The sequence below is a fragment of the Prenolepis imparis genome, unplaced genomic scaffold (assembly GCF_030444845.1).
Source record: "Prenolepis imparis isolate NDT839.2.m4 unplaced genomic scaffold, iyPreImpa1.0 SCAF_16, whole genome shotgun sequence".
Lineage (NCBI taxonomy): Eukaryota > Metazoa > Arthropoda > Insecta > Hymenoptera > Formicidae > Prenolepis > Prenolepis imparis.
The window spans coordinates 1001176-1024117 of NW_028141174.1; the positions used below are offsets into that span (position 1 = coordinate 1001176).

A 22942-nucleotide genomic window follows, 5' to 3' on the forward strand; every position below is an offset into this window, starting at 1 on the left:
GCTAAATGTAATATTTGTAAAAAAATGTTTAAAAATTGTGGAAATACCACAAATTTTTTGACACACGTTAAAAAACAACACGAAGTCGAATTTAAACGATATTTAAATGATTCGTCAGATTCTGAGGCTGAAGACTCAATAGTAAGCACATCCAAAAATTTCACAGGTTAGTTAATGATAGAAAAATTATATTTATTTTTCTTATATTGTTATTTTTATATTATTTTTCTTATATATTGTATGTTTTTTATTTTCTTCAGGTTCTGTATCTGAAAAGAAATCAGTTAAAAATTTATTTAGAAACATAATTCCATATGATAAAAATAGCACAAAGAAAAAAAGTTTAGATAAAAATCTCGCTATAATGATAGCTAAAGATTTCCAACCTTTATCTATAGTTGAAGATGAAGGATTTCGTGATTTTGTAAAAGCTTTAGATCCCAGATACGAAATAATATCAAGAAAAACATTAACTAATTCAGTATTATCTGAATGTTATAACATGGCAAGAAAAAATTTGAAAAGTTTATTGGAAAAAGTATATATGTTCCATACTGTTTCCTTAACAATGGATGGATGGACATCTAACGCAAAGGAAAGCTATTTGGGTATTACCTGTCACTTTTTTGAAGAAATTTCAGATTCATCTTAAGCCTTACATTCTACTGCTTTGGATGTAGTATTAATTGAAAAAGATGAAACTGCATATAATTTAAGTCAGCTAGTCAAAAATTGTTTAACTGGATGGGAAATTTTTGATAAAGTAAACCATATCGTGACTGATAATGCAGCAAATATGAAATTGACTGTTGAGTTACTTAATAAAAAACATTTTCCATGCTTTGCACACAGTTTAAATCTTGTTTTACGAAATGCTATTACAAAAAGTAATAACAATGAAGTCCTATCAATTATTACAAAATGTAAAAGTTTAATAACATTTTTTCATCAGTCTTTTTTTTTTTTTTTTTTTTTTTTGCGCTGTGGAAACCTCATGGTACCACTCACCCCCCGGGTAGGGGATGAGGGTTATGTGGGACTCCTTGTCCCCCATCACTGACCCACGTGTGGATCGGCGGTGGGGTCCAAGACCTACCTCACTAAAACCACAGCGGGTGCCTTCGCTGGCGCTTACGGGGGTGGCAAGGAACTGCCGAAACATTACTTCTTGCCATCCCCAGGCCTAGCCTTCTCAGGAGAGCATCTTCCCCGAAAGGAAGATACACTCCCCCGCGAAACCATCGTGCGGTCCATCCCGATTGCGGCGCAGGGGGACACCGCCCCCATGTCGCGCCCTCCCAAAAAGTTTTGGGGGCGGGGCCACAGCTCGAGTATTCCCGCTCGAGCCGCCACCCCCCGCTCCCAGAGCGGGGCTCCCTCTCCCTCCCTAGAGGGACGAGAGATTCGGCCGACGCTCCGGGAGCTCTTCACCCGGGAGTTCCCCCCAGAAGGGGGGGAACCCTCGCCGCAGGCAGTGTTGCCCTCCCACCGGCGCTCTAGGGCACCGGTGAGAGGGCCGCCACTGCCGCATCCCTTCCCGGGGGGATCACGTGCAATGGGACTCGGTATCTGAGTCCCTATGATCCCCCCGTGCCTCCGGGCCGCGGTTCCCTCCCTTTACGGGATTCGACTATCGGCCCGGGGGCATCGCCGAGGCCCTCCCCTAGGGGAGGAACTCGGCAGGAGCGAGGGCGGACGCCGCCCGACTCCCGGCCGCAGGGCTTTCGCCGTGCGGCCGCCAGCCGGGCAACACCCGCCCCCGCCCTCCAACCAGAACTACTCCGCCCTCATGGGCCTCCCTCACTCGCTGGGCGAGAGGGGCACGGCGCCCCTCGCTCAACTACTCCGTCCTTACGGGCCTCCTCCTCTTCTTTCTTCCTCGAGCGAGGGGGGCACAGCGTCCCCCGCCTGACCTCCCTCCTAATCCACCCCATCGGGTGGGCGTCCTCTCGTCCGGCGACGAGGGGGTCCGCCTCCGCGTCCCCGCCTCGGCGAGCCGCCCCCGCCGCCGCCCCCTCTACCTCGGGCACCGTCTCTCTCTCGCGCCCTCTCGGCCCTTCCTCGCCGGGGCGCCCAGGTGGGGTCGTCCCTTTCTTCGCGGGATTCGGGGGTAAGCGTTTGCCTACCCCGTCTCCCCCGTCTCTCCCGCTCCCTCTCTGCCTCCTCCTTCTGCGTCATAACCTTGAAGCAGAAGGAGGAGACCGCCTTCCATTTCCCCTCATCTTCCAGCATCTGCCCAACCACGTTGGCAGATCATTCCCTATACATTGGACCAGGACTCCGCGCTCTTCTGCCCAAGCTGGGCAGAATTCCAAAGTATGTTGCGCGGAGTCTTGGTCCTCATCGCAGTGGTGGCATTGCGCCGCGCGTTCCCTTCCTATTTTGCACAGGTATTCACCGAAGCATCCGTGCCCGGTGAACACCTGTGTCATGTGGAACGATGTCCCGCCGTGAGACCTATTCATCCATTCTTCCAATTTCGGTCTCACGGCCCCGACGACCCTGTGCCCCGAGTTTGTGTGGGGCACAGTTGACAGGTACTCGTTGAATTTCCCTGTCATCAGTCGTCGCCTGGAAGAATGGATGAATAGGTCTCACGGCGGGACATCGTTCCACATGACACAGGTGTTCACCGGGCACGGATGCTTCGGTGAATACCTGGGCCTGGAGCCTCAAAGTGTCCTTAACCCTAGCCGTCATATGCACTCCCCACCCACGGAGCTCGCGCTGCCGCCGGTAAACTCCAGCATACATGTCAGCGACGAGCTCCATGGGTGGCATGCCGGCCAGGGCTATGGCCGCCGCGTGCGACACGGTTCTATATCCGCGGACTACGCGGATGGCCACCCTTCGCTGGACACGCCTTAGCGTGTCCTTAATGTGCCTGATGGCCATCGCGGCGCCCGCCCAGACTGGCGCTGCGTACAGCGCCACGGAGTTCACCGTGTTCACATAGAGGCGGCGCACCCGATCATCCGGCCCTCCCAGATTTGGTAGCAGACGGCTCAACGCCGTCGCCACCTTGTCTACCTTCACTGCCAGATGATCGAAGTGGTCTCTGAAGCTCCAGGTTCCGTCCAGCAGAAGTCCCAGGTATTTGATGTTGGGACCCAGTCGGACGGGGACACCATCCACTTGGACATGGGCCGTCGGAGGTCCTCCACGGGTTTCGGAGGTCCTTCACGGGTTTTCATCACAGTCCTAAAGCTACTAGGATGTTAAAAGAAGCAAATAAAAAATTAGCTGAGGAAAGAGAAAATGTTCCTGGCAAACTGATACAATATGTAAATAATTTATTTTATTTAAAATGTATAATATATATATATATTTAACAAATTTTATTATATATAGATAAATTTAATTCGTTTTTCTTTGTTTTCTGTATTATAATGTAGGTCGACACAAGATGGAATACGTTATATCATATGATTAATAGTATTCTTGATAATCATAATGGTATTAAATTGATTCAATTAAATGATGAGTACTCGGATCTTAAAGTTTTAACAAAGAAAGAAGTACAATTGGTTAGACAAATAACAATGATATTAGAACCTTTTGAGCAAGCAACTAAAGATATTTCTGGTACATTATGTGACGTGACGTTTTTACGCTCGTCACAGGGCCGGCACGGCCCAGCCGAGGAAGGGTCGAGAGAGAGCGAATTATGGTCGGCGAGCAACGGACTCTTTTCGTCGACTCGCCTTTAGTTATTTACGTATTTTCGATTTCCTTGTTGAATACCGAGTTGAAGTGAGTGGTCGGAGATGATCCAAATGTACCGAAGGGAACAGCCATCGTGGGATGGCGAATCTGCAGCGAGAATGGACGACCTGGGTGGAAGCGGTGCGTTCGGGGACGCCGGATAACGCATGGTCACGTAAGGTCTTTATTGTAACATAAATGAAATAAATAAGCAAGGGCACGTTACTGCCGAATACGTTTTACAGCCTCGGATAGCGGAAGGAACTAAGCGGAGGAGAAAATAAAAGGGTACCGACATTTCGAGACAGGGATGACTACTCCAATGGGGCCGCCGGCATCGTCCCGAAGAAATCGGAACCGTCGGAGACTGATCACCTCTCGGCGGGTCCCTCAGCAAGTCGAAAAACATCCGAAGAGGAGAGAAGCAGTTATTCGGGACGTACAGCGAGCAGCCACATTATGCACACCAACATTCCGAAACGTACCGAGAGCGGTTTCGAATTTACCGGGACAACGAGGCCCGTAAGGATCGACTAGCGTCGAAATAGGATCAAGGATCGATTATCGGCTCGGCGCGCGCAGCGCCACAGGAACCGGCTACCGGCGTACCGCGGGCCAAGAGTCGAGCCACTGTTCGACGAGACGGCGGCGTGCGAACCACGTGAGACTCCGACGGACCGCAATAGATTGTAAGACCACCACTTCGAAATCTCGGTAAGAGCGAACTCGGCGGGGACTCGCGTTTTAATAACACGGGTGAAACTGTTATCTATGTTACCGTTAATTATTTTCGTTACCGAGCACTCGGGAGTGTCCGAAACGCGAGGCCCGTACCGAGATTCGCCATTAACGTAAGAACTGCGCAGCCTCTCTCTTTCCGTGGAGAGCCGTATCGAGTCGACAGTCCAGAATTTTGTATATAAATGTTAGTCTAATTAGTTACCGCGTTTCGTCCTTCTGATTGTCTCGTGTCGAGTATTTGAGTATTGTAATTTGGAGATGTCTTTCTCCCCTCGCCTCCTCGATTGAAATGTAATACGGGATATGTTCCCCTCGGTAGTGATAGATATCGAATCACGACTGTTCTTATGAGACCTCGAGTGTTGAGGATTGACCGAGTAGCGAGGCCGTAAATTAATAATACGACACCTCAATCCATTCTATTATACAAAATATATTTATCTAAATTTTTAAGTATTTCGAGTTGCTGATTTAATGACTCTCCTTCTCTCCGAAGCTCCGAGTACGATTCCCCGAATTAAGAACTCCGCCCCTCTGCCAATTAGGAAACTGAGTTACCGAGCTTAGGCCGTCACTAGGGTAGAGCTAATTATCGTGTTATTTTGTGTGGTGCGGCCTGACCGTACCTGGCGCCCACGAAACCTGTCGGATTTTTGTGTTTAGAGATACCGAGAAAAGTGACGAAGTTGCGCGGCACTAGAAAGAAAAAAAACCGTTGCAAATTTGGCGCCCAACGTGGGGCCCGAAGGGGAATTATTATTCACCTTGGTTAATTAAGAAATTTGAGAATTGGCTCAAGCGGCGTAGACTAGGAGAGAGATGGGGGATTTCTTGGTGTTGGCTATCGCTACCAAACAGCCGTTAAAAATTTCCCGAACATTTTTCGTTTACTTTATTGTTTCCTCATTTCTTTTTTTTTTATGTGGTAGTTGTGTGTATTTCCCTCCTGTAATTATTTAATGGGTATATACAGGGACGGGGGAAAAATTTCCGGTAAGACGGTTATTGCCGAGACGGGTAAACCCCGAATTTGGAGGGCCACCGCGTATACATCGTTTCTCCCTCGCGGCGGAGAACCGCTGCGCGGGCTCGAGCACGCATTCCATTGAAGCTCGCGCGCGGTACGGTAAACACCGCGTATCGGTTACATACAACAATATTGTGTATCCTTATACGTTTTCCTTGCGACTCGGTGTGTTATATAGAATATTCGGGTAAAGTCGTTGCGGTGTCGGAGATTGTATAGTATAAGGAATAAAATTTTCGATAAGGATATTCGCCTAACGGTGACGTGGCAATTAAAGGATTATTTTTTTCTCTCTCTATCTTCATTTCTATTTTCTGTTTGGAACAATATATAAATCCTATCTTTAGTAATAAAATATTTAGAGTAACGAAGTGGAATCGAAGGATTTTTTCGGGTGTTATATATTTTCTTTTCTCCAGATTTCTTTTGTTGGTATGTCCCCGCGCGTACAGTTTTCGTGAGCATTCCGACTTGATCGGATACATTGGAATGGTTAGGCATCATAATTTCTTTTGGGTACTATATGAAGTGTGAGTTATCGAAATTCCTTGAATGAATCATCAAGGATACTCCCGTAATATTTAGAAAACGCTCGGAAACAAGGAGCTGCCTGCTTATATTTTAAAACTGAATAATCGACATCACGGTTACGGAATTTGATGATCGTGCCGGGAATCTTCGGGAATGTATATTGAGTCACGTTGGGTTAGCAGGGTCGCATAATAAGGAAGTAGTATTTATTTTGAAGTCGGAACTCTACGATCTCGCCTGGCGGAAAAATTTTGAGAGCGTACTCGTCCCATCTCTGGTCGCCCGGTAGCGTCCGTGTTGGATTTAATACCAAGAGAGACACGTTGATTATCGATATTTTTTTTCTCTCTCGCAATACTTCGCAATAATGACTACTAAAGAAAGCCTGGGATGGATATGCGCTCTTAAGGTGGACGAATTGAAGAAGGAACTCGCGGTTAGGGAATTGTCAGTAAAAGGGATTCTTCCCACTCTCCGGAGTAGACTGCTTAGATTCGAGGCCGCGAACTTGGCCGGGAAGGAACACGTATCTACCCCCGAAATATCCGATAATTCCTCCGAAGTCGAACCGAAAGAGGAAGAGGGGGCGGTCGAAGGGGAGCCTAGGCAGATACCGAGACGACCCCTGATACGGGTGGAGGTCCCGACACCTCCAGAGCTGCGAAGGGCCCTGAACCCACGACTACTCCGCGGTAGGACAAATACGGCAATGGACGCGTATAATATTATGAGGAAATGGAACCTCAACTTCTCCGGGGCCTGGGATGGGGAGGCGGAAGCTTTCCTCATTAAAATAGAGCAGGGTCGCCAATTAATTCCCTTAGACGAGGAGGAAATTTTTAAATGTCTGCCCTTCTTTCTATCGGGTACCGCGGCTCACTGGTTCCGATTGAATCAACATCTTTGGCATACTTGGGGAGCCTTTGAGGCCGCATGGCGTTCACGTTTCGGTTGTCCAAATTTTCAGTTCATGTTAAGGGATGAAATCATGCGCCGGAAACAGGGGGAAGATGAGCCGGTGGTAGATTATATAACCTGCATGCAGGCCTTATTCGAACGCCTAGACCCAACATGGCATCTAAGCGAACAACTGAACTACGCTCATCGAAATATGTTGCGGAGATTGCGCGTTGCGGTACGCCGTACCGAGATTTACGATTTTCGCTCGTTGGAAACGCTAGCTTCTCAGGTTGCTCAGAATGCTACGACCTTGACAACCAACCAGTCGCGACGCGTTCTATCTTCCCGGAACTTGCCTATCGCGCAACACCGCGGTCCTCGAAAAATACTAAGACGATTACCGCGGCACGAATATCCGTGCCGAAGCAACCAGGAAAGAAAGGCGGGGCTACCGAGACGGGAGGGAAACCCTCCGCTAACGTGATATCAGACGCCAAGTCCGAGCCTAAACCCTCAACTTCCGCCGCTAATAATACCCGGTTGGCAGACATGAAGTGCTGGACTGTGAGGAGAAGGGACACCGATCGCGAGAATGTAGGCAGGCGCGAAATCTCCACTGTTATCGGTGTGGGAGGAAACAGCACACGCTGCGTACCTGTCCTAACTGTTCGGGAAACGGGAGCGAGAGTCGGTAGATCGGGTCCTAACGGCTCCAGAGCAGAAGACCCGTAAAAAGGTGAATTCGGCAGGTATCCAGTCGTACGTTACGTTAGATGATACCGAGTTTCCGCCATTGCAGTATTTTAAAATCCACATACGAGGAGAACCGTTGACCGCCCTGGTAGATTCCGGTTCTAGTAGAACGCTCGTCGGGAGTGAGGGAATTCGGTTAATCAGATTCCTCGAGATACCCGTATCGCGATACCGAGACGGAAAAATAAGGACAGCCAACGGCCAGATAGCGCGAATCGGAGAAATTTGCGAGGTACCTCTCCGGTTAGGTGACGTCGAGCATAAACTTATGGTAGGGTTACTACAAGATCTGGCGGTTTCCTGTATTGTCGGGATGGATTTTTTGTGCAAGTTCGGCATAGGGTTGGATTTAGCAAGATACGAGTGGTTCTTTTCGCGACACCCTACCGTCCGCTACCAGTTCGATTCTACCGAGGGAACCAATTATACGTGCAGTGGACTACCCGACCTCACCTTCACCCAAAGAGAGAAGTTAGAAAATTTTTTGAAAGAGACCGTTCCGATACCGAGCGAAAATCCGGGAGTAACGACGCTTACAGAACATCGTAACGACACCGGATCTCATAGGCCTATTAAACAACGTTGCTATGTGGTTTCTCCCCGAATACAAGAAATCGTACGCGAAGAAGTAGATAAGATGTTACGCGCGGGGATCATTGAGTCTTCGTTCAGTGAATGGTCGAACCCAGTGGTGATGGTGAAGAAGTCTAACGGAACGTACCGACTCTGTCTAGATTTTAGGAAAGTAAACGATATTTCGAAAAAAGATGCATACCCACTGCCTAACATGAATAGCATTTTGGATAAACTTCGAGCGGCACATTACATTTCGACCCTCGATCTCAGTCAGGCCTACTTTCAGATCCCTTTAGCGAAAAGAAGTCGGGAAATCACCGCGTTCAGCGTACCGGGTAAAGGGCTATCAATTCACACGGATGCCGTATGGGCTCACCGGAGCTCCGGCCACGTTTCAGAGATTGTTGGATAAATTAATCGGACCGGAGATGGAACCATTCGCGTTCGCATATTTGGACGATATAGGAATCGCGACTCCTACTTTTGAGGACCATTTAGTTTGGCTGAAGCGTGTCTTAGCAAAAATAACTGCTGCGGGTTTGACGATCAATCCGGAGAAGTGTGAGTTCTGCAAATCCCAAGTAAAGTACCTTGGCTTTATCGTTCAGAGGGAAGGACTCACAGTCGATCCGGAAAAGACGCAACCCGTTTTAGAGTTCCCGATACCGAGAAACATCCTTACTCCCGAACTAACACGTTTCCTAGGAATGGCCTCTTGGTACCGCAGATTCATACCCCAGTTAGCCACGATTACGGAACCGTTGACCCGTCTACTTAAGAAAAATAAGCGATGGGAGTGGGGGATAGAACAGTCTAACGCGGTGCAATCCATTAAAGAACACCTCACAACGGTTCCGGTTTTAGGATGCCCAGATTTCGAAAAACCTTTTGTGCTACAAACGGACGCCAGCTCGGTGGGGGTTGGACTGTTTTAACGCAATCTTTTGGGGAGGGGGAGAGAGTGATCGCCTTCGCGAGTCGAGCTCTCGCAGACCCCGAGAAAAGGTACTCCGTTACCGAGCAAGAGTGTCTAGCCGTTGTGTGGTCCATTAAGAAATTTAGACCATATCTAGAGGGATACCGGTTTACAGTCGTAACCGACCACAGTAGCCTGAGATGACTCCATAATTTAAAAAACCCCACAGGCAGGCTATCGAGATGGGCCTCGAGTTGCTAGAATACGACTACCAGATCGTGCATAGGAAAGGCGTATTACACCAAGTGCCGGACGCCTTATCGCGAAGCCATGAGGGGGAAGTTAATACTACGTTGATCGCACCGGCCGAAATAGTCGATATCCCGGATACCGAGAGTACGGATAAATGGTACAAGCGAAGGTACGTACAGGTAGTAGAAGAGCCGGAGCGCTATAATCAGTGGAGGGTTCTAGACGAGCGATTGTATTTCCTAAGATCGAAACCGGTTATTTCGGAGATCGTGGAGGATTTGGATAGGTGGAAACTAGTGTTACCTTGCGAGTTGAGGGGGGAAGCGTTACACGAAGCGCACGATGTTCCCCAATCAGGACACCTCGGTATCGATAAAACGTACCAGCGTCTGGCAGTAGCATACTATTGGCCACAAATGTTTAGAGACGTAGTCAAATACATAAAGAGATGCGATACGTGTCAAAGGACTAAGGTCGAGCAAGCCAACCCTGCGGGACTTATGGGTAGACGGATCCCGGAAGCGCCGTGGACGATAGTCGCGGCGGATATTATGGGACCGTTACCCCGTAGCAAATCGGGATGTCAGTATCTCTTGGTGATTCAAGATCTATTCACCAAATGGATAGAGTGTAAGACGCTTAGATCGGCGAACGGACCAAAAATTAGGGAGGCTCTCGAAGATCTAGTAATTTCGCGATGGGGGACTCCAAAATTTCTATTAACTGATAACGGTATCGAGTTTGTGAATCGCGTAATAAAGGATTTCGCCGACGAACATAAGATAACTCACACGACAGTTCCCCCGTATCACCCTCAAGCGAACCCCGTAGAAAGGGTGAATCGGATTGTAAAGACTATGATTGTCGCGTTTATAGATAAAGATCATAGGGAATGGGATAAACATATTGCCGATTTGAGATTTGCATATAACACAGCCGTACATTCCTCGATAGGAACTTTGCCGGCCTTTTTGAATCTAGGGCGGGAATTAGTACCGAGGGAAAGGTTGCGAGACCGAGGTAACGATAGGACTCAGGTCGAAGCAGCAGACCCCGCGGCTTGGTCAGATAGAATGAACCGCCTAAAGACGATGCAAGAGTGGGTTACCGAGAATTTAGAGGGGGCACACCAGAGGCAAGCGTCGCATTACAATCGGCGGCGCCGGCCCCGTGTTTTCCGTACGGGAGAGCGCGTACTGAAAAGACAACACGTTCTGTCCTCCGCCGCGCATCACTTCGCGGCGAAATTGGCTCCTAAATTCGAGGGTCCCTTCCGGATCGGCAAGAAACTATCCTCCGTAGTCTACGAGCTGACTTGTCTAGACGGGTCGGCCGTAGGCAAAATACATATACAAGACTTCAAACCGTATCACATTCCTGATCCCGATTAGCTACTTTTCGATATGGGCGACGCCGCCAGGACGGAGTGGGACCGCTTCCTCCGACGGTATGATCACCTCGTGCGGTACATCGAGGGGAGCTACCCCGAATTTTGGACGGATGCAGCCGACGCCCAGGAGACCATCCGAGGTATGGTGGTGACGACCCGTGGAGCGGTCGTCAGGGAGTTCCCCTCCGTCAGGGAAACGAGGACGCAAACCATCCTCTCCGGAGAGATCCGAGTGCTCCCCCGATGCACCATGTCGGACAGCAGGTCAGCCTAGCGTCTGGGGGCACCGAGAGGGCTGCCCAAACCGACCATCCGATACCGAGGGAACGGGCCACGCAGACGGGCACCCCGACACCGAGAGACAGAGTGGGAACCACCGCGACGCCGCCGATTACCGAGGCGCTGCCCCTCGGTTGCTGAAACTGTGGGGGCCGCCACCGATATGCGGCCTGCCCTCGTCCTCGTAGGGCGGACTTTTGTTACGGGTGCGGGCGCGCCGGAGTCACCGTACGCACTTGCCCCCGATGCGGATCGTCCTACGAGATACCCTCGCAGGACGAGAGAGGCGCGCGACGGACGCCTACCCAGGAGCGGAATGGCCGACGACGGGACACGCGCCCCACGCCCTACCCCTCTTGGCCTTAAACCGAGCGGTACCTAACAGGAGAGTTTTTTTTTTTGGTTTTCTTTTGTTTTGTTTTTCGTTTTATTTTATCATTTTTTTTTGTTTCATGCCCCCCTCTCTAGTCTAACAAGGGGACACTACATCCAGTACATCGAGAATCTGGATGCCAATTTTTTTGGTGATTCGGTAGACATTTGCTTACTCACCGACCCACCTCGGGCTGGTTGGTGAACTTACTAACGGGACGACTTTTAAATCGCTGCTGCACTTTTCGATTTTTTTTTTTTTTTTTTGAAAAAATTAAACTCGAAAACTATGGAGCATTCGACAAAACGCAAAGACACGTATATCTTTTTCTGGCCTCTAGAATCACCAAAAAAATTGGCATCCAGATTCTCGATGTACTGAATGTAGTGTCCCCTTGTCAGTCGATTTGCCTGAAATTGAAGTATGTTGCTGTTCATGACTTACTGATGAAATGTTCTAATAGGCGCAACTCAAAATAATGGGCCAGTTTTGAGCTAGAGAGCGCTAAAGTCGTCAACATACGTAATACGTTAAGGATATGTGTAAATGATATTGTAAGCGCGTGAGTGCGTGTGTATGTGTCTGTGCGTGTTTATGTGCGCGCACATTTAGATTGCTTGTCCTTGAGTGCGGAAAGGTCAAAGTTCACCCTCTTTCTTGCTACAAGCAGATACTTCGTTCATTTGAAAATATTATTATTTCTTATATTTCACTCTAGTGACATATAAGTTATCCATCTATTTTCTCAATATTGGCGTTAACCAGGATCAACGACGAGGACGTTTTGAGAATATGATCCCTTTGGGGTTCTTGATTATAAGGTGAGTCCCCTTGCCCCTCACTATTGGTATAGGATATATTATACTATTCTTGTTAGTTATTGATTTCGGGTAGGTTATTCAAATTCGGCGGTAGTGGCCTTTCAGCAGCGTCAAGTATTTGGTATAATAGTAATATTCTTGGATATTTGACCTGTTGTTGATGTCTTGCAAATCCAAGGTACCACAAGATACTAGCAATATGAGCACACATACCTAAAGTTCTCGCTCCTGTTCTGCACGTGCAATAATAACCCATAATCGGATTTTCTTCTTCATCGTCATTGTCATTTCCTGTAATATAAGCGATCCATTGTTGGTGAATAGTTTTATTTCTAAAACGAGAATATAATCGAAATCTTATGAAACCTGGCTCGACCGCATGCACGTCTACCTGAAAAACGTTTTCCTCTCTAAGCAATGTATCTTGAATATATGAGGGAGCCAATAATAGTTGATATATCCCCAATGTTAGATATTGTAAATATTCAAAAATAAGCTCAGGAAAATCTATAAGTTGATTGTGGTCAAGACGAATCCATTCAGCTCTTCTCCGACGCTGTAGATTTTCTGCTTCCACTCGTGTCTGGACTATATATACCTCTTGTGACCTCGCTAGTAATGTTAAAGCTAACTCTGCATCAGCACCCTCCATCTGTATAGGCTCATAATATCGATTTATAATACCACCAGCTATACGATAGAAATCACCAACATGGGAAGTATGCGGCATTCTGATTACTTGAGCTAAAAAATGGAAAATGCTTTTAATATGTCCGTTTCGAGCTTCTACAATCCATCTAGTTTTAACAATGCAGCATCATTATTTCCAGAATCAGAAAAGTAGGGACCTTGAATATCGAGGATATAGTCGTCTGGTACCATTACCAATACCGGTTTTATTAAATGATGGCCTTTATGCACACAATAAGATTTTCTCAATATCCGAAAGTTTCTGCTTTTTTCGATGTATGCATAGGTGCCATCGACATATGTGATAGCCTTGGGAATATTTGGTTCCGCATTATATAAAGTGTTAGCGAAATCGGTCACATGTTGTTGTATATAATCCTGCCTTGTAAGAGCTTGGAAACCGATATATTGAGGCACAAATCTTGATAATAATGACTGTCTCACTTTTTGGATCACAGAACTGACTAACTGTCGACTGGAATAATTGAAGATAATCTTTAAAACGTCATCACAAATACCTTCTCATTTTTGTTAAAAAAGTTAAAAGATCTTTCTTTTTAATGTATGAATTAACCCCTTGTTTGGGTACTGGATCGCAAAATAAGAAAAGGTCACGAAACTGCGCTTTCGTTAAAGAAGTCATGACCTTGAAATCTTCTTCATCAAAATCTTCATCTTCATACTGTGAAGATGTCAACACATTTTTCCGAGGTTCTTGAATAAATATTTGCAGCTCTTGACCTCTTATAACGTATGGTCTATTGATAAACCTCAAACCAATATGTAGCGACCTTAAAAGAAAGCCTTTCCCATCTAAATGATTTTGACAAGATCTAACATTGATGGGAATGTAAATGTCTGAAGTGATGAATATATTGACTCGAGCTTGCAAGGAAAGCCTCTGTACGTCGTATTCTTGGTTACAAATCAAGCATGATGCACTGCGAGTTTGTGACAGTACATTGATTCTCATACATGTGGGATCTCGCTCCAAAAGATCAATCTCCTCAAGGATTTAACGGTTACAGTTTACGCATAATCTGGTGAGACCAGTTACCTCTAAAGCTGGACGGCCAGCCATATCACGACGAAAGATAGCAATATCTCTCTTCGCGGCATTATCATCTCTGTCAATACGACGCATGTGCCTCGCTTGAAAGCGACTGTCGCAAACAAAGCAGGTAAATAAGTTGCGTAAAGCCATGATGTCGATTGAACAATTACGAATATGGCTATATCAGTTTCAAGGTTTTTATATTTTGAGGCAATAATATATTTTGTCGATGGAAATAATGTTAGATGAAGGTTAGATCAATAGTTGGAATATCAAATAGTCAATATATATATTTATTTATATGATTTTGTTGAAGTTAGCAGTTATTAATATAACTCTATCAGTTTGATGGTATTTTTATAGTCTGAAGAAATAATATATTGTTCAATGAAAATAATTATACACTAAGAATATAAAGGCTCGATATATATCAAATATAAATCGGTAATAGATAGGCTATTCGAGCTGTACGCGGATGTCGGTGCGTCGATTCCAACGAAAATTAATTTTTCGTTGGAATAACTAATTGTGCACGGGGCACACATTTTGCTTGGTACACCGCCAAGACTTTATTACGGAACAATCTCAATTCGAGATTTTTAACTCCAAAGATCCCCTCTAACCCCCCCTACAGAATTATAGGCGAGAAAAATATAGATCCGAAAGTCGCTGAATCGGGAATCGAATCCGAGACCTTTCGCTTGCCGGGCGACTGCTCTCACCATCTGAGCTATTCAGACCCTTCGACTCTATATTTTTCTCTGCCTTGATAAATAACTATTTGTAAATAACGCCTTTTTCAGCCGGCGTGAATTAAATACTAAGAATATAAAGGCTCGATATATCAAATATAAATCGGTAATAGATAGGCTATTCGAGCCGTACGCGGATGTCGGTGCGTCGATTCCAACGAAAATTAATTTTTCGTTGGAATAACTACTACTGGATTTTTCTCGCCTATAATTCTGTAGGGGGGGTTAGAGGGGATCTTCCATTATAGATAAATTGCAGAGATCTTTGGCTTATTATGTGATATATAAAGAAACAGATTTTCTGCGGCAAACCTATTTTAATTAAGTCTTCGATGAGGAAATTCGGAACTACATTATCAAATGCCCCTTTTATATCTAGGAAAAGACAGGGCAAGACCTGTTGAGAGGCAAAAGTATTGTATATCTCGGTGGATAATATTCCCAGATTATCGGAGCAGGACCTTCTCTTTCGGAAACCGAACTGATGGGCAGGGAGAATCGATGACGATTCAACCCACCAGTTTAGTCGCAGCAGTACCATCTTTTCCAATACTTTTTGTAAGCAAGAAGTAAGAGCAATCGGTCTAAATTTACCTTGAGTACTTTTAGGTATGAGAAAAACTACACTTTGTTTCCACGAGGGAGGGAAGCTCCCGCTATTTAACATCTGATTAAACATATCGAGAATTAGTTGCAAATACTCGACTAGAAGCAGAGAAATCTATTCTATTGTCAATCTGGTCTTTACCTGGAGAGGAACGTAACTTTACATTTCGAATAACTGAAATTAGCTTTTTAATTGAGAAAGGGGAGTCAAACATGTTACAATTATTCTCTAAGGAAAGATCTTCAAGAGAGATATATTTCAAATGTAAAGCGGACGCAGGACATAGTGCATTTACTGTGTTGTAAATCTCCTCCGGAGTCGTATGGTTTGCGAGTGAAGGGGCCGGGGCTCCCAAGTGACGGTTTTTAAATCTTTTTACAAATCTCCAAAAATAGGAGATTATAGTTTTAGGTGTGAGGAACTGACAAAAAAGTCTCCATTCCTTTCTTTTTTCCGCTTTTAGAATGCGCCTAGAAATAGTCTCTTATCTCTCTTAAATGCAATATAATTTTCATATGAAGGAGACTTCTTAAAAGTGGAAAGTAATTTGCGTTTCGAGTCTACTGTCTCCTGGCAGGTAATATTCCACCAAGGAGCTGAACATGTAGTTTTTTTATTTTGCTTCGACTCTCTATTCCGATTTTTTTTATCGAAAGCTTCAGGAGTTTCACACTCGTAACTTTTCTTTTCCCCTTTATTATTAGATTTAGTTCGCAATGGAATCTGATTCTTCAAGTGATTTATCAGTGATTCATACATTTCAACAGGACTTCATTGATGGAGTTTTGAAAAGTAACTAAACTTGAATTCAAATTATATTAACAAAAATCTCCCTTTCTTTTTTAATAAGATTAATACGATGAGAAAATAATCTCTTTTTAGGCACAATTACATTAAAGCAAATTTGAATTGGGAAGTGGTCACTGAAGTACAAGTCGTCCAAAACTTTCCAATCTCACGAATTAATTAGAGCCGGAGAAACAAACGTTAAATCTATAACAGATACAGATTGTCCCGGTCTTGAAATAAAGGTCGGAAGGCCGGAGCTAATACATGTAAAAGAGTAATCAAGAGACGAGGTTAATAAAGATTCACCTTCTCTGTCACTGTGTTCGCAGCCCCAATTAACGTGATGTGCATTAAAATCTCCCAATACGGCATGCGAGTAAGCTCTACAATAATCGAAGAGATAGGCATACTCAAGCGGAGAGAGAGAGACGCTGAGGGGTGTCTATATACTGACAATGAGACAATAGTTAGGTTAAAGTTCTTAAAATGTATTGTCAATTTAATACTTTCGAGTTTGTTTTCAATGTAAATAGTATCTTTTATAAACGAGTGAGGAATATTACTACGAATAGCCAATACTAAACCCCCACTTTTGTTTATTGTCGAATCTGCCCGGAAAACAGTAAAATTTCTAATGTTAATAATTGAGGTGTCTCTTAGCCAAATTTCAGACAAGGCCAGGATGTCGAAGTCCTCAAATAGAGGACAAACGCTATCGATTTTATTGGTAAGAAAGCGGCAATTCCACTGTAGGATCTTAAGAGAGGAATTACATGGAAGGCTATCTTTAAAAAACGTCATTTGAAAGTGGCACGTTAGGTACAATAGCAAAAGAGTTTAAAGATTGAATAAGTGAGCTAAGAAATTTAGAGACAACTTCAAAAAGGCCGAAAGTTTTAAGTATTGGGCTTAATTTGTCTATAATAGGCAGTACGAGAGTGAAGGATCTATTGCCCCGGGTCGATTTCGAGACTCAATTCGGCGCGAAAGGGGGTGCGCGGACGCCCACCCAATTACAGTGTCAAGCAGCTTGTCGCTGTCACGCGGCTTACGCACGGCCGTACTTAGGGCGACGGCGCCCTTACGGTACTTCGCCATAATTATTGTAGGCGTTAATAACGCTACGTTTTCGCTAGCCTCGTCGGTCCTTGGGCCTCGTGACATCCAGAGGCGTGGCTGAGATCGGTTTTTGGCTCCGCCGAACTGCAGTGCAATAACTTCAGCCCTCGTCGGTTCGGGGTGCCTTTCTCGCCCCTTCAGGGTGCGTCACTGCCCGGTCTCGAGGGTTTGCGCGTTCCGCGCTGTAACGGCCGCGTCCTTGGGTCGGCCGAATTTCCATAATTTGTAAATAATGCTGCTCCGGACTGTTTTTAGGTCCCGCCAAGGTTGTCGACTGTGTTTTTGGTCTCGCTACCTCTCTGTTGTCATTATTTTACGTCCTCTCGGTAAGGTTCCCAGTACGTATAAAAAAATTAAAATTAAACGCGAATTAAAATTTAGAATAACGACGCTATCGCACCGTCTTTCCGGGGAAAATCGGTATGGTTCTCGTATTCTCTTTCGCGTGGCGTGGCCGCTCTGCCCCTGGCCCCGCGATTTCGGCCGGAGAAATGCGCGTCGTGACGGCAACGTCTTATTATTTTTAATCAGACTTTTTTTCAGATTTTTTTATTATTATTTATTGTAGCAACTAGTCAGTTAAAAAAAAATAAATAAACTGTTAACAATGAAAATCATGATTCATTGTTTATTACATCAAAATGGTTCATTGTAGAATATACAATCTTTTTTACCATAATTTTTAAAATAATACGATAAAATAATGGATAGAAAAAATTGCTTACAAAATTATAAAGCCAAATATACGTACAAAACTATAGAATAATGAAAATAATGATAGATATTACAACAAAAATATGAAAAATGCGTAAAACTTACAAAAAAATTTAGTTTGTTACCCAAAATTCACAAAATGTGGCCTCACATGGCCGTTCTTAACGCGATTTGTCAATTGTTTGTGGAGTCGAGAAGAGGTTCAAATGCGAGTTGTTGCATGACAACAGCACAATCTGGCAAACTCATATTTACGAAATATTGCAATGGTTCATAGTGTACCAATAATTCATTGTTGGAGCCATTTATTTTTATTTTAAAAGGGGTGTACACGTGGTTTGGGACACCCTGTATATGTATATACAGGGTGTTCCATAGGAAAATGCTGAAACTAATCAGCTGTCATTTTTTAATGCATGCAGTTATTGAGAAAACAAAAATTGTGTTGAAAAGAGGAAATTCTGCAGCTTTAATGGATATAAATAAAATATTTGTATACCAGTTTATTTTATTGATGAAAAGTAATGAAAAAGTAATAATCACATAAACTAATGATAAATATTTTTGAAGTGCGCACCATCTAAATTTGTACATAATTCTATTCTAAAAGGATCGTCAATAACATTAAAAATGACATATTAAAAAAAGTTTTTACGAGTTTTCGTAAAAAAATAGAATTTTGTACAAATTTAGATGGTGCGCACTTCGAAAATATTTATCATTATCAATTTATGTGATTATTAGCACTTTTTTCGGGAAAGCTCTCTCCAAGGCGGAGGCTGGGTACGTCCGATTCCCTTGTCTCTCCGACGGGTTGACAGGACTTGCAATATAGAGAGTACGGGAACTCCCAGTGGAGGCTGGGTACTCCCGACCTTTCGTTTTGCTCGTTATTCGCTTCGGATGGTCTCTGCCAAGGCGCCGTGTTGGCTCTTGACGGAATCGGATCCGCAGACGAAATGTCTTCTTCGTTCCGGGCCTGCTCTTTTTATCCGGCCCCGGGGCCATACTCGGCGCGATTCGGAAGGTTCCGGATGGATTCGGCTGCCGTCGGTCGTTGCGGAATAACCGTTGTTCGGTGCGGTGCGGTACGGTGCGGAAAGCCGGACGCGGTCTAACGGCCGCGGTATTAATCCGGATTTATGTATATAAAAGATAGGCGCGCAGCGCCTGCTGCCCTGCCCGATTAATATTCGCCGGACGCAGCCTTCCGGCGGGACGCATTGCCAGGTAACGGGGGGGGGCACCTTTGTTCTAATCTTTAAATTACTATCTCAATTACACTTGATTATGATGTTGCGATTGTTAGTCGACGACGGTCGCGTAATCAAGAGACACGGTAGTGTCTCGCGCCTAGTTTGGGCGAAGCCGACCCCTTAGAAGCGAGGCACCGTGTATCTTTACGCGAATCGGACAGTTGAGGTAATCATAGATTTCGGATGGTCAATAACGGCTGAAGCGATTGAGTTTTTACTAGTCTTAATCGAAAGATTGAGGTCGAATTAAATAAGGAAAGTGTCTTTATTTTTGCTCTACGTTCATTATAAACGAAGATATCACGATGCAAAGTTTCAATATGAAAAATTTCTTTTAAGAAACGTCCACGTCGTCAACGTTCGCAAGTCCCCAATGTGCGCATGCGGGATTCTTGTACAGTTCCAGCTTTTGGTACAAGAGTGCGCTATAGTGCGCTATAGGTTAGGCAAACAGATGACTTGTTTATATCACCTGTTAAGGAATATATTTGTGATTGATTCGACGTGCGAAGATCAATCATTGTGGCAGCCTGAATATTATCTGAGTAAATCACCTCACCATGAAGAGATTGTTTTACGGCATTGGGAGAAAGTGAAGAAGACGTCTGGCTATTTTAATAACGTTACATACTACACTTGGTTGGTAGCGCAAAACTTGAAATTACACAAACTTGATTTGGATAGATATTTATATGATCCCTAAAAAGTAAGTATAAGAGAGATTGAAAACATGGAATGGAACTGGTTAAAAGAACGAGTATCTATTACAAGTATTGTTTTTGTAGAAAAACTCAAAATGGGGAAGTCAATCCAGGCTACATGGGGTAAACGCTGTAACAATATTTATTTCTTTGCACATCATTTGAAAGACACCGAATTACCTATTGTAAATATAGATACAAAGATTGTGTCTTCCTGGCAATTGCTATGCGAAGCTATGAATTATATTTGGAAAAAAACGACGGACAAATTGGAATGGATTATTTTTGTAAGAGACAATACTATGGTCATACCGGAGAATCTGCGTTACATGATTGTTCCATTAGACCACAGAGATGATTATTATCTAGGCCATCCCATAGTTCTATGGGGTCAAATTTATAACGTTGCTCAATCTGGATACGTTCTTAGTAGAGGGGCATTGGCTAAAGTAGTGCAAATGTTTAATACTACAGAAAAATGCATCGCGGGTGGAAAGTATTGGAAGAAGGAAGATTATTATCTTGGTAAATAATGTGATATTTTCATTTAAATTTAAAACAATTTGAAACATGCTCTATATATGCGTAATATTGATTTTCTCTCTCATTTTACAGGAAAGCACCTGTCGTCCTTGGGCATAAATCCGTCCGATACCAGAGATCAGTACTTAAGAGGTACTTTCCACGGTTATTCTTTACAAAACCTTCTATGGGGTATCATCAGACCGGATAGCTACTTTACACGTGCTGTCTATCCGACGAAAAAGGAATGCTGCTCGCCGATATCCGTGACTTTCAGTGTCAGTGAGCCTGACAAAATGCACATGCTAAATTATTTGCTGTATCACTTGCATGTATTCGACGGCGAAAGCAAATTTGGTAACATACCCGCCAAGATGCAAATACCCGAAGATAATGTAAGTCTTTACGCTATGTTCATTTGATTCTTAAATATTATTTTGTCAAACAGTATCGATTTTATTTATTACACAATCAGAATTAAATTTAAATTACTTTTGTTTAAATATAAAAAAAATTACAATAGATAAATATTATATGATAAATAAATGATATAAATAATAATAATAATCGAGCATATTATATATCCCAGGTGTGGAAAATTGCACTGCAGGAGGAATTCAACATCACGCATTTAAGCGATATATCAAGTGATGCTTATTACGAAATATGGCATTCGAAATATTCGGAACCGGGACAGCTGAGAGTTGCTGAAAATTATCGAATGACGCCGAATGTGTTGAATTGTTTATTGGCGAGTTATAAAGCGGGAAACAAACTATACTGTACAGTTAATGCTTTCAGCTATCAAAAATGCATATTATAAATTTCTCTCTTTACATTATTTATTAATTATATATTATTAGCTTTTATTCATTTCTTTATTCCATATTAACAATAACATATTGACAATACTTATGAAGAAGTAATAGGATTGTAGCGAAACAAGAAATGAAAATGATTATGAAAGAAAATCACATATATATATGGTATCGCATATCATATATATGTATAGTATTGCAAAATGTAGATTCTAAAGAAATAACGGTTTTTTCTTTACATGCATTTGAAATAGAGGGAATGAGGATGACAAAGAGAGAAAAAGAATAAAGTTGAGAGAAAGAAAGAGAGAGAGAGAGAGAGAGAGATATATATATATATAATCATATAATTTATAATTTTATACATTTATTTATTATATAATATATCATTATATATAAAATATATTATTTTATAGTATAATATGTAGTTTTAAAAAATGTTACATTTGAATGTATATCGTACTGCGTCCGCGTCCGCGTCCGCGGCCACGTCCTCGACCTCGCCGACTTCCTGCCCGTGACCAACGGGCAGTTTTATTTATATTTTACTGTAACAAAATTTATATATAAATATATATACAATATATATATGTATTTTTTTTATATTTTAAAATTAATTAATTTTTATACTTACATACAACATTTTCTTGTGGGAGGTTGGGGGGGTTGTCACCATTATTAGTGACTTTATCAGCCACCGCTGCAAGCTGTGGTGGCTGCGATGATTGAGCTGGTCGAAGAGAAGCAGGAGCTGCAGGAGCTGGAGCTGCAGTTCAATTCTTAACATTTGATTCTCTACATTTGCATTGTAGTCATCGTTTATTAAGTTGTCCTGCTAAAAAAATAAAAGTAAAAATGAAATTAATAATTTCCTTCTATATATATATATATATATATATATATATATATAGAAATATAAGGGTGCTTTCCAGCAACGACACAGTGCGACACAGAGTATCATTCTATCTTTGTTTTATTGTTGTTCACTGGTATTGAAAGAAGATAGAATGATACACTGTCGCACTGTGTCGTTGCTGGAAAGCACCCTGTGTGTGTGTGTGTGTGTGTGTGTGTGTGTGTGTGTGTGTGCGCGCGTGCATGTATGCATGTATGTAAACACGATACAGGAATGCTTTAACAAATTTATGCACACATCAGAGCATATAAAAAATGCAAATATATTTCGATATGTGCGTAAAATTGTGTTAAGAGTACTCTGCGTTGATACCACTGCTTTATTAGACGTATATAATTAATAAAATAAAAATCTACTTACTTCTTGAATCTTTGTGCTCTTTTCTTTATTACTCGGCGGCGACTTCTTTTCCTTTTCTTTCATTTTATTTCTTTGATCACTGAGTGTGCCTTTGTTAACGTGATATGCTGGCCCGCGTTGGACGAGACATGAGAGTATCGACACTGTTGCCAGTTTCGGAACATGCAACACGTCAAGTCTTAAGGCTTCTGCACATGGGACGCGGAAACGCTTGCGCGTGGTAACAAGCAATACGTTGATTGGTTACCGCTTCGCTTCTTGCCGCGCGGTAAGCGTTTCCGCGTCCCATGTGCAGAAGCCTTAAGACTTGACGTGTTGCATGTTCCGAAACTGGCAACAGTGTCGATACTCTCAAGTACTCTGCGTTGATACCACTGCTT

At 43.6% G+C, this 22942-nt stretch overlaps 1 protein-coding gene and 1 pseudogene across 1 annotated transcript; both read left to right on the forward strand.

Annotated features, from left to right (window-relative positions):
* The first annotated feature begins 492 nt into the window (after positions 1 to 492).
* LOC145946460 (zinc finger BED domain-containing protein 4-like) lies at positions 493 to 4242 on the forward strand (annotated as a pseudogene).
* A 15488-nt stretch (positions 4243 to 19730) lies between these two features.
* On the forward strand, positions 19731 to 22070 carry LOC145946462 (glycoprotein-N-acetylgalactosamine 3-beta-galactosyltransferase 1-like). The gene is made up of 4 exons (XM_083056074.1): positions 19731 to 20471; positions 20562 to 20863; positions 21058 to 21255; positions 21981 to 22070. Exons 1-4 carry the CDS (start codon positions 19976 to 19978, stop codon positions 22068 to 22070), a joined length of 1086 nt encoding a protein of 361 aa, XP_082912200.1. The 5' UTR covers positions 19731 to 19975.
* The last annotated feature ends 872 nt before the right edge of the window (positions 22071 to 22942 follow it).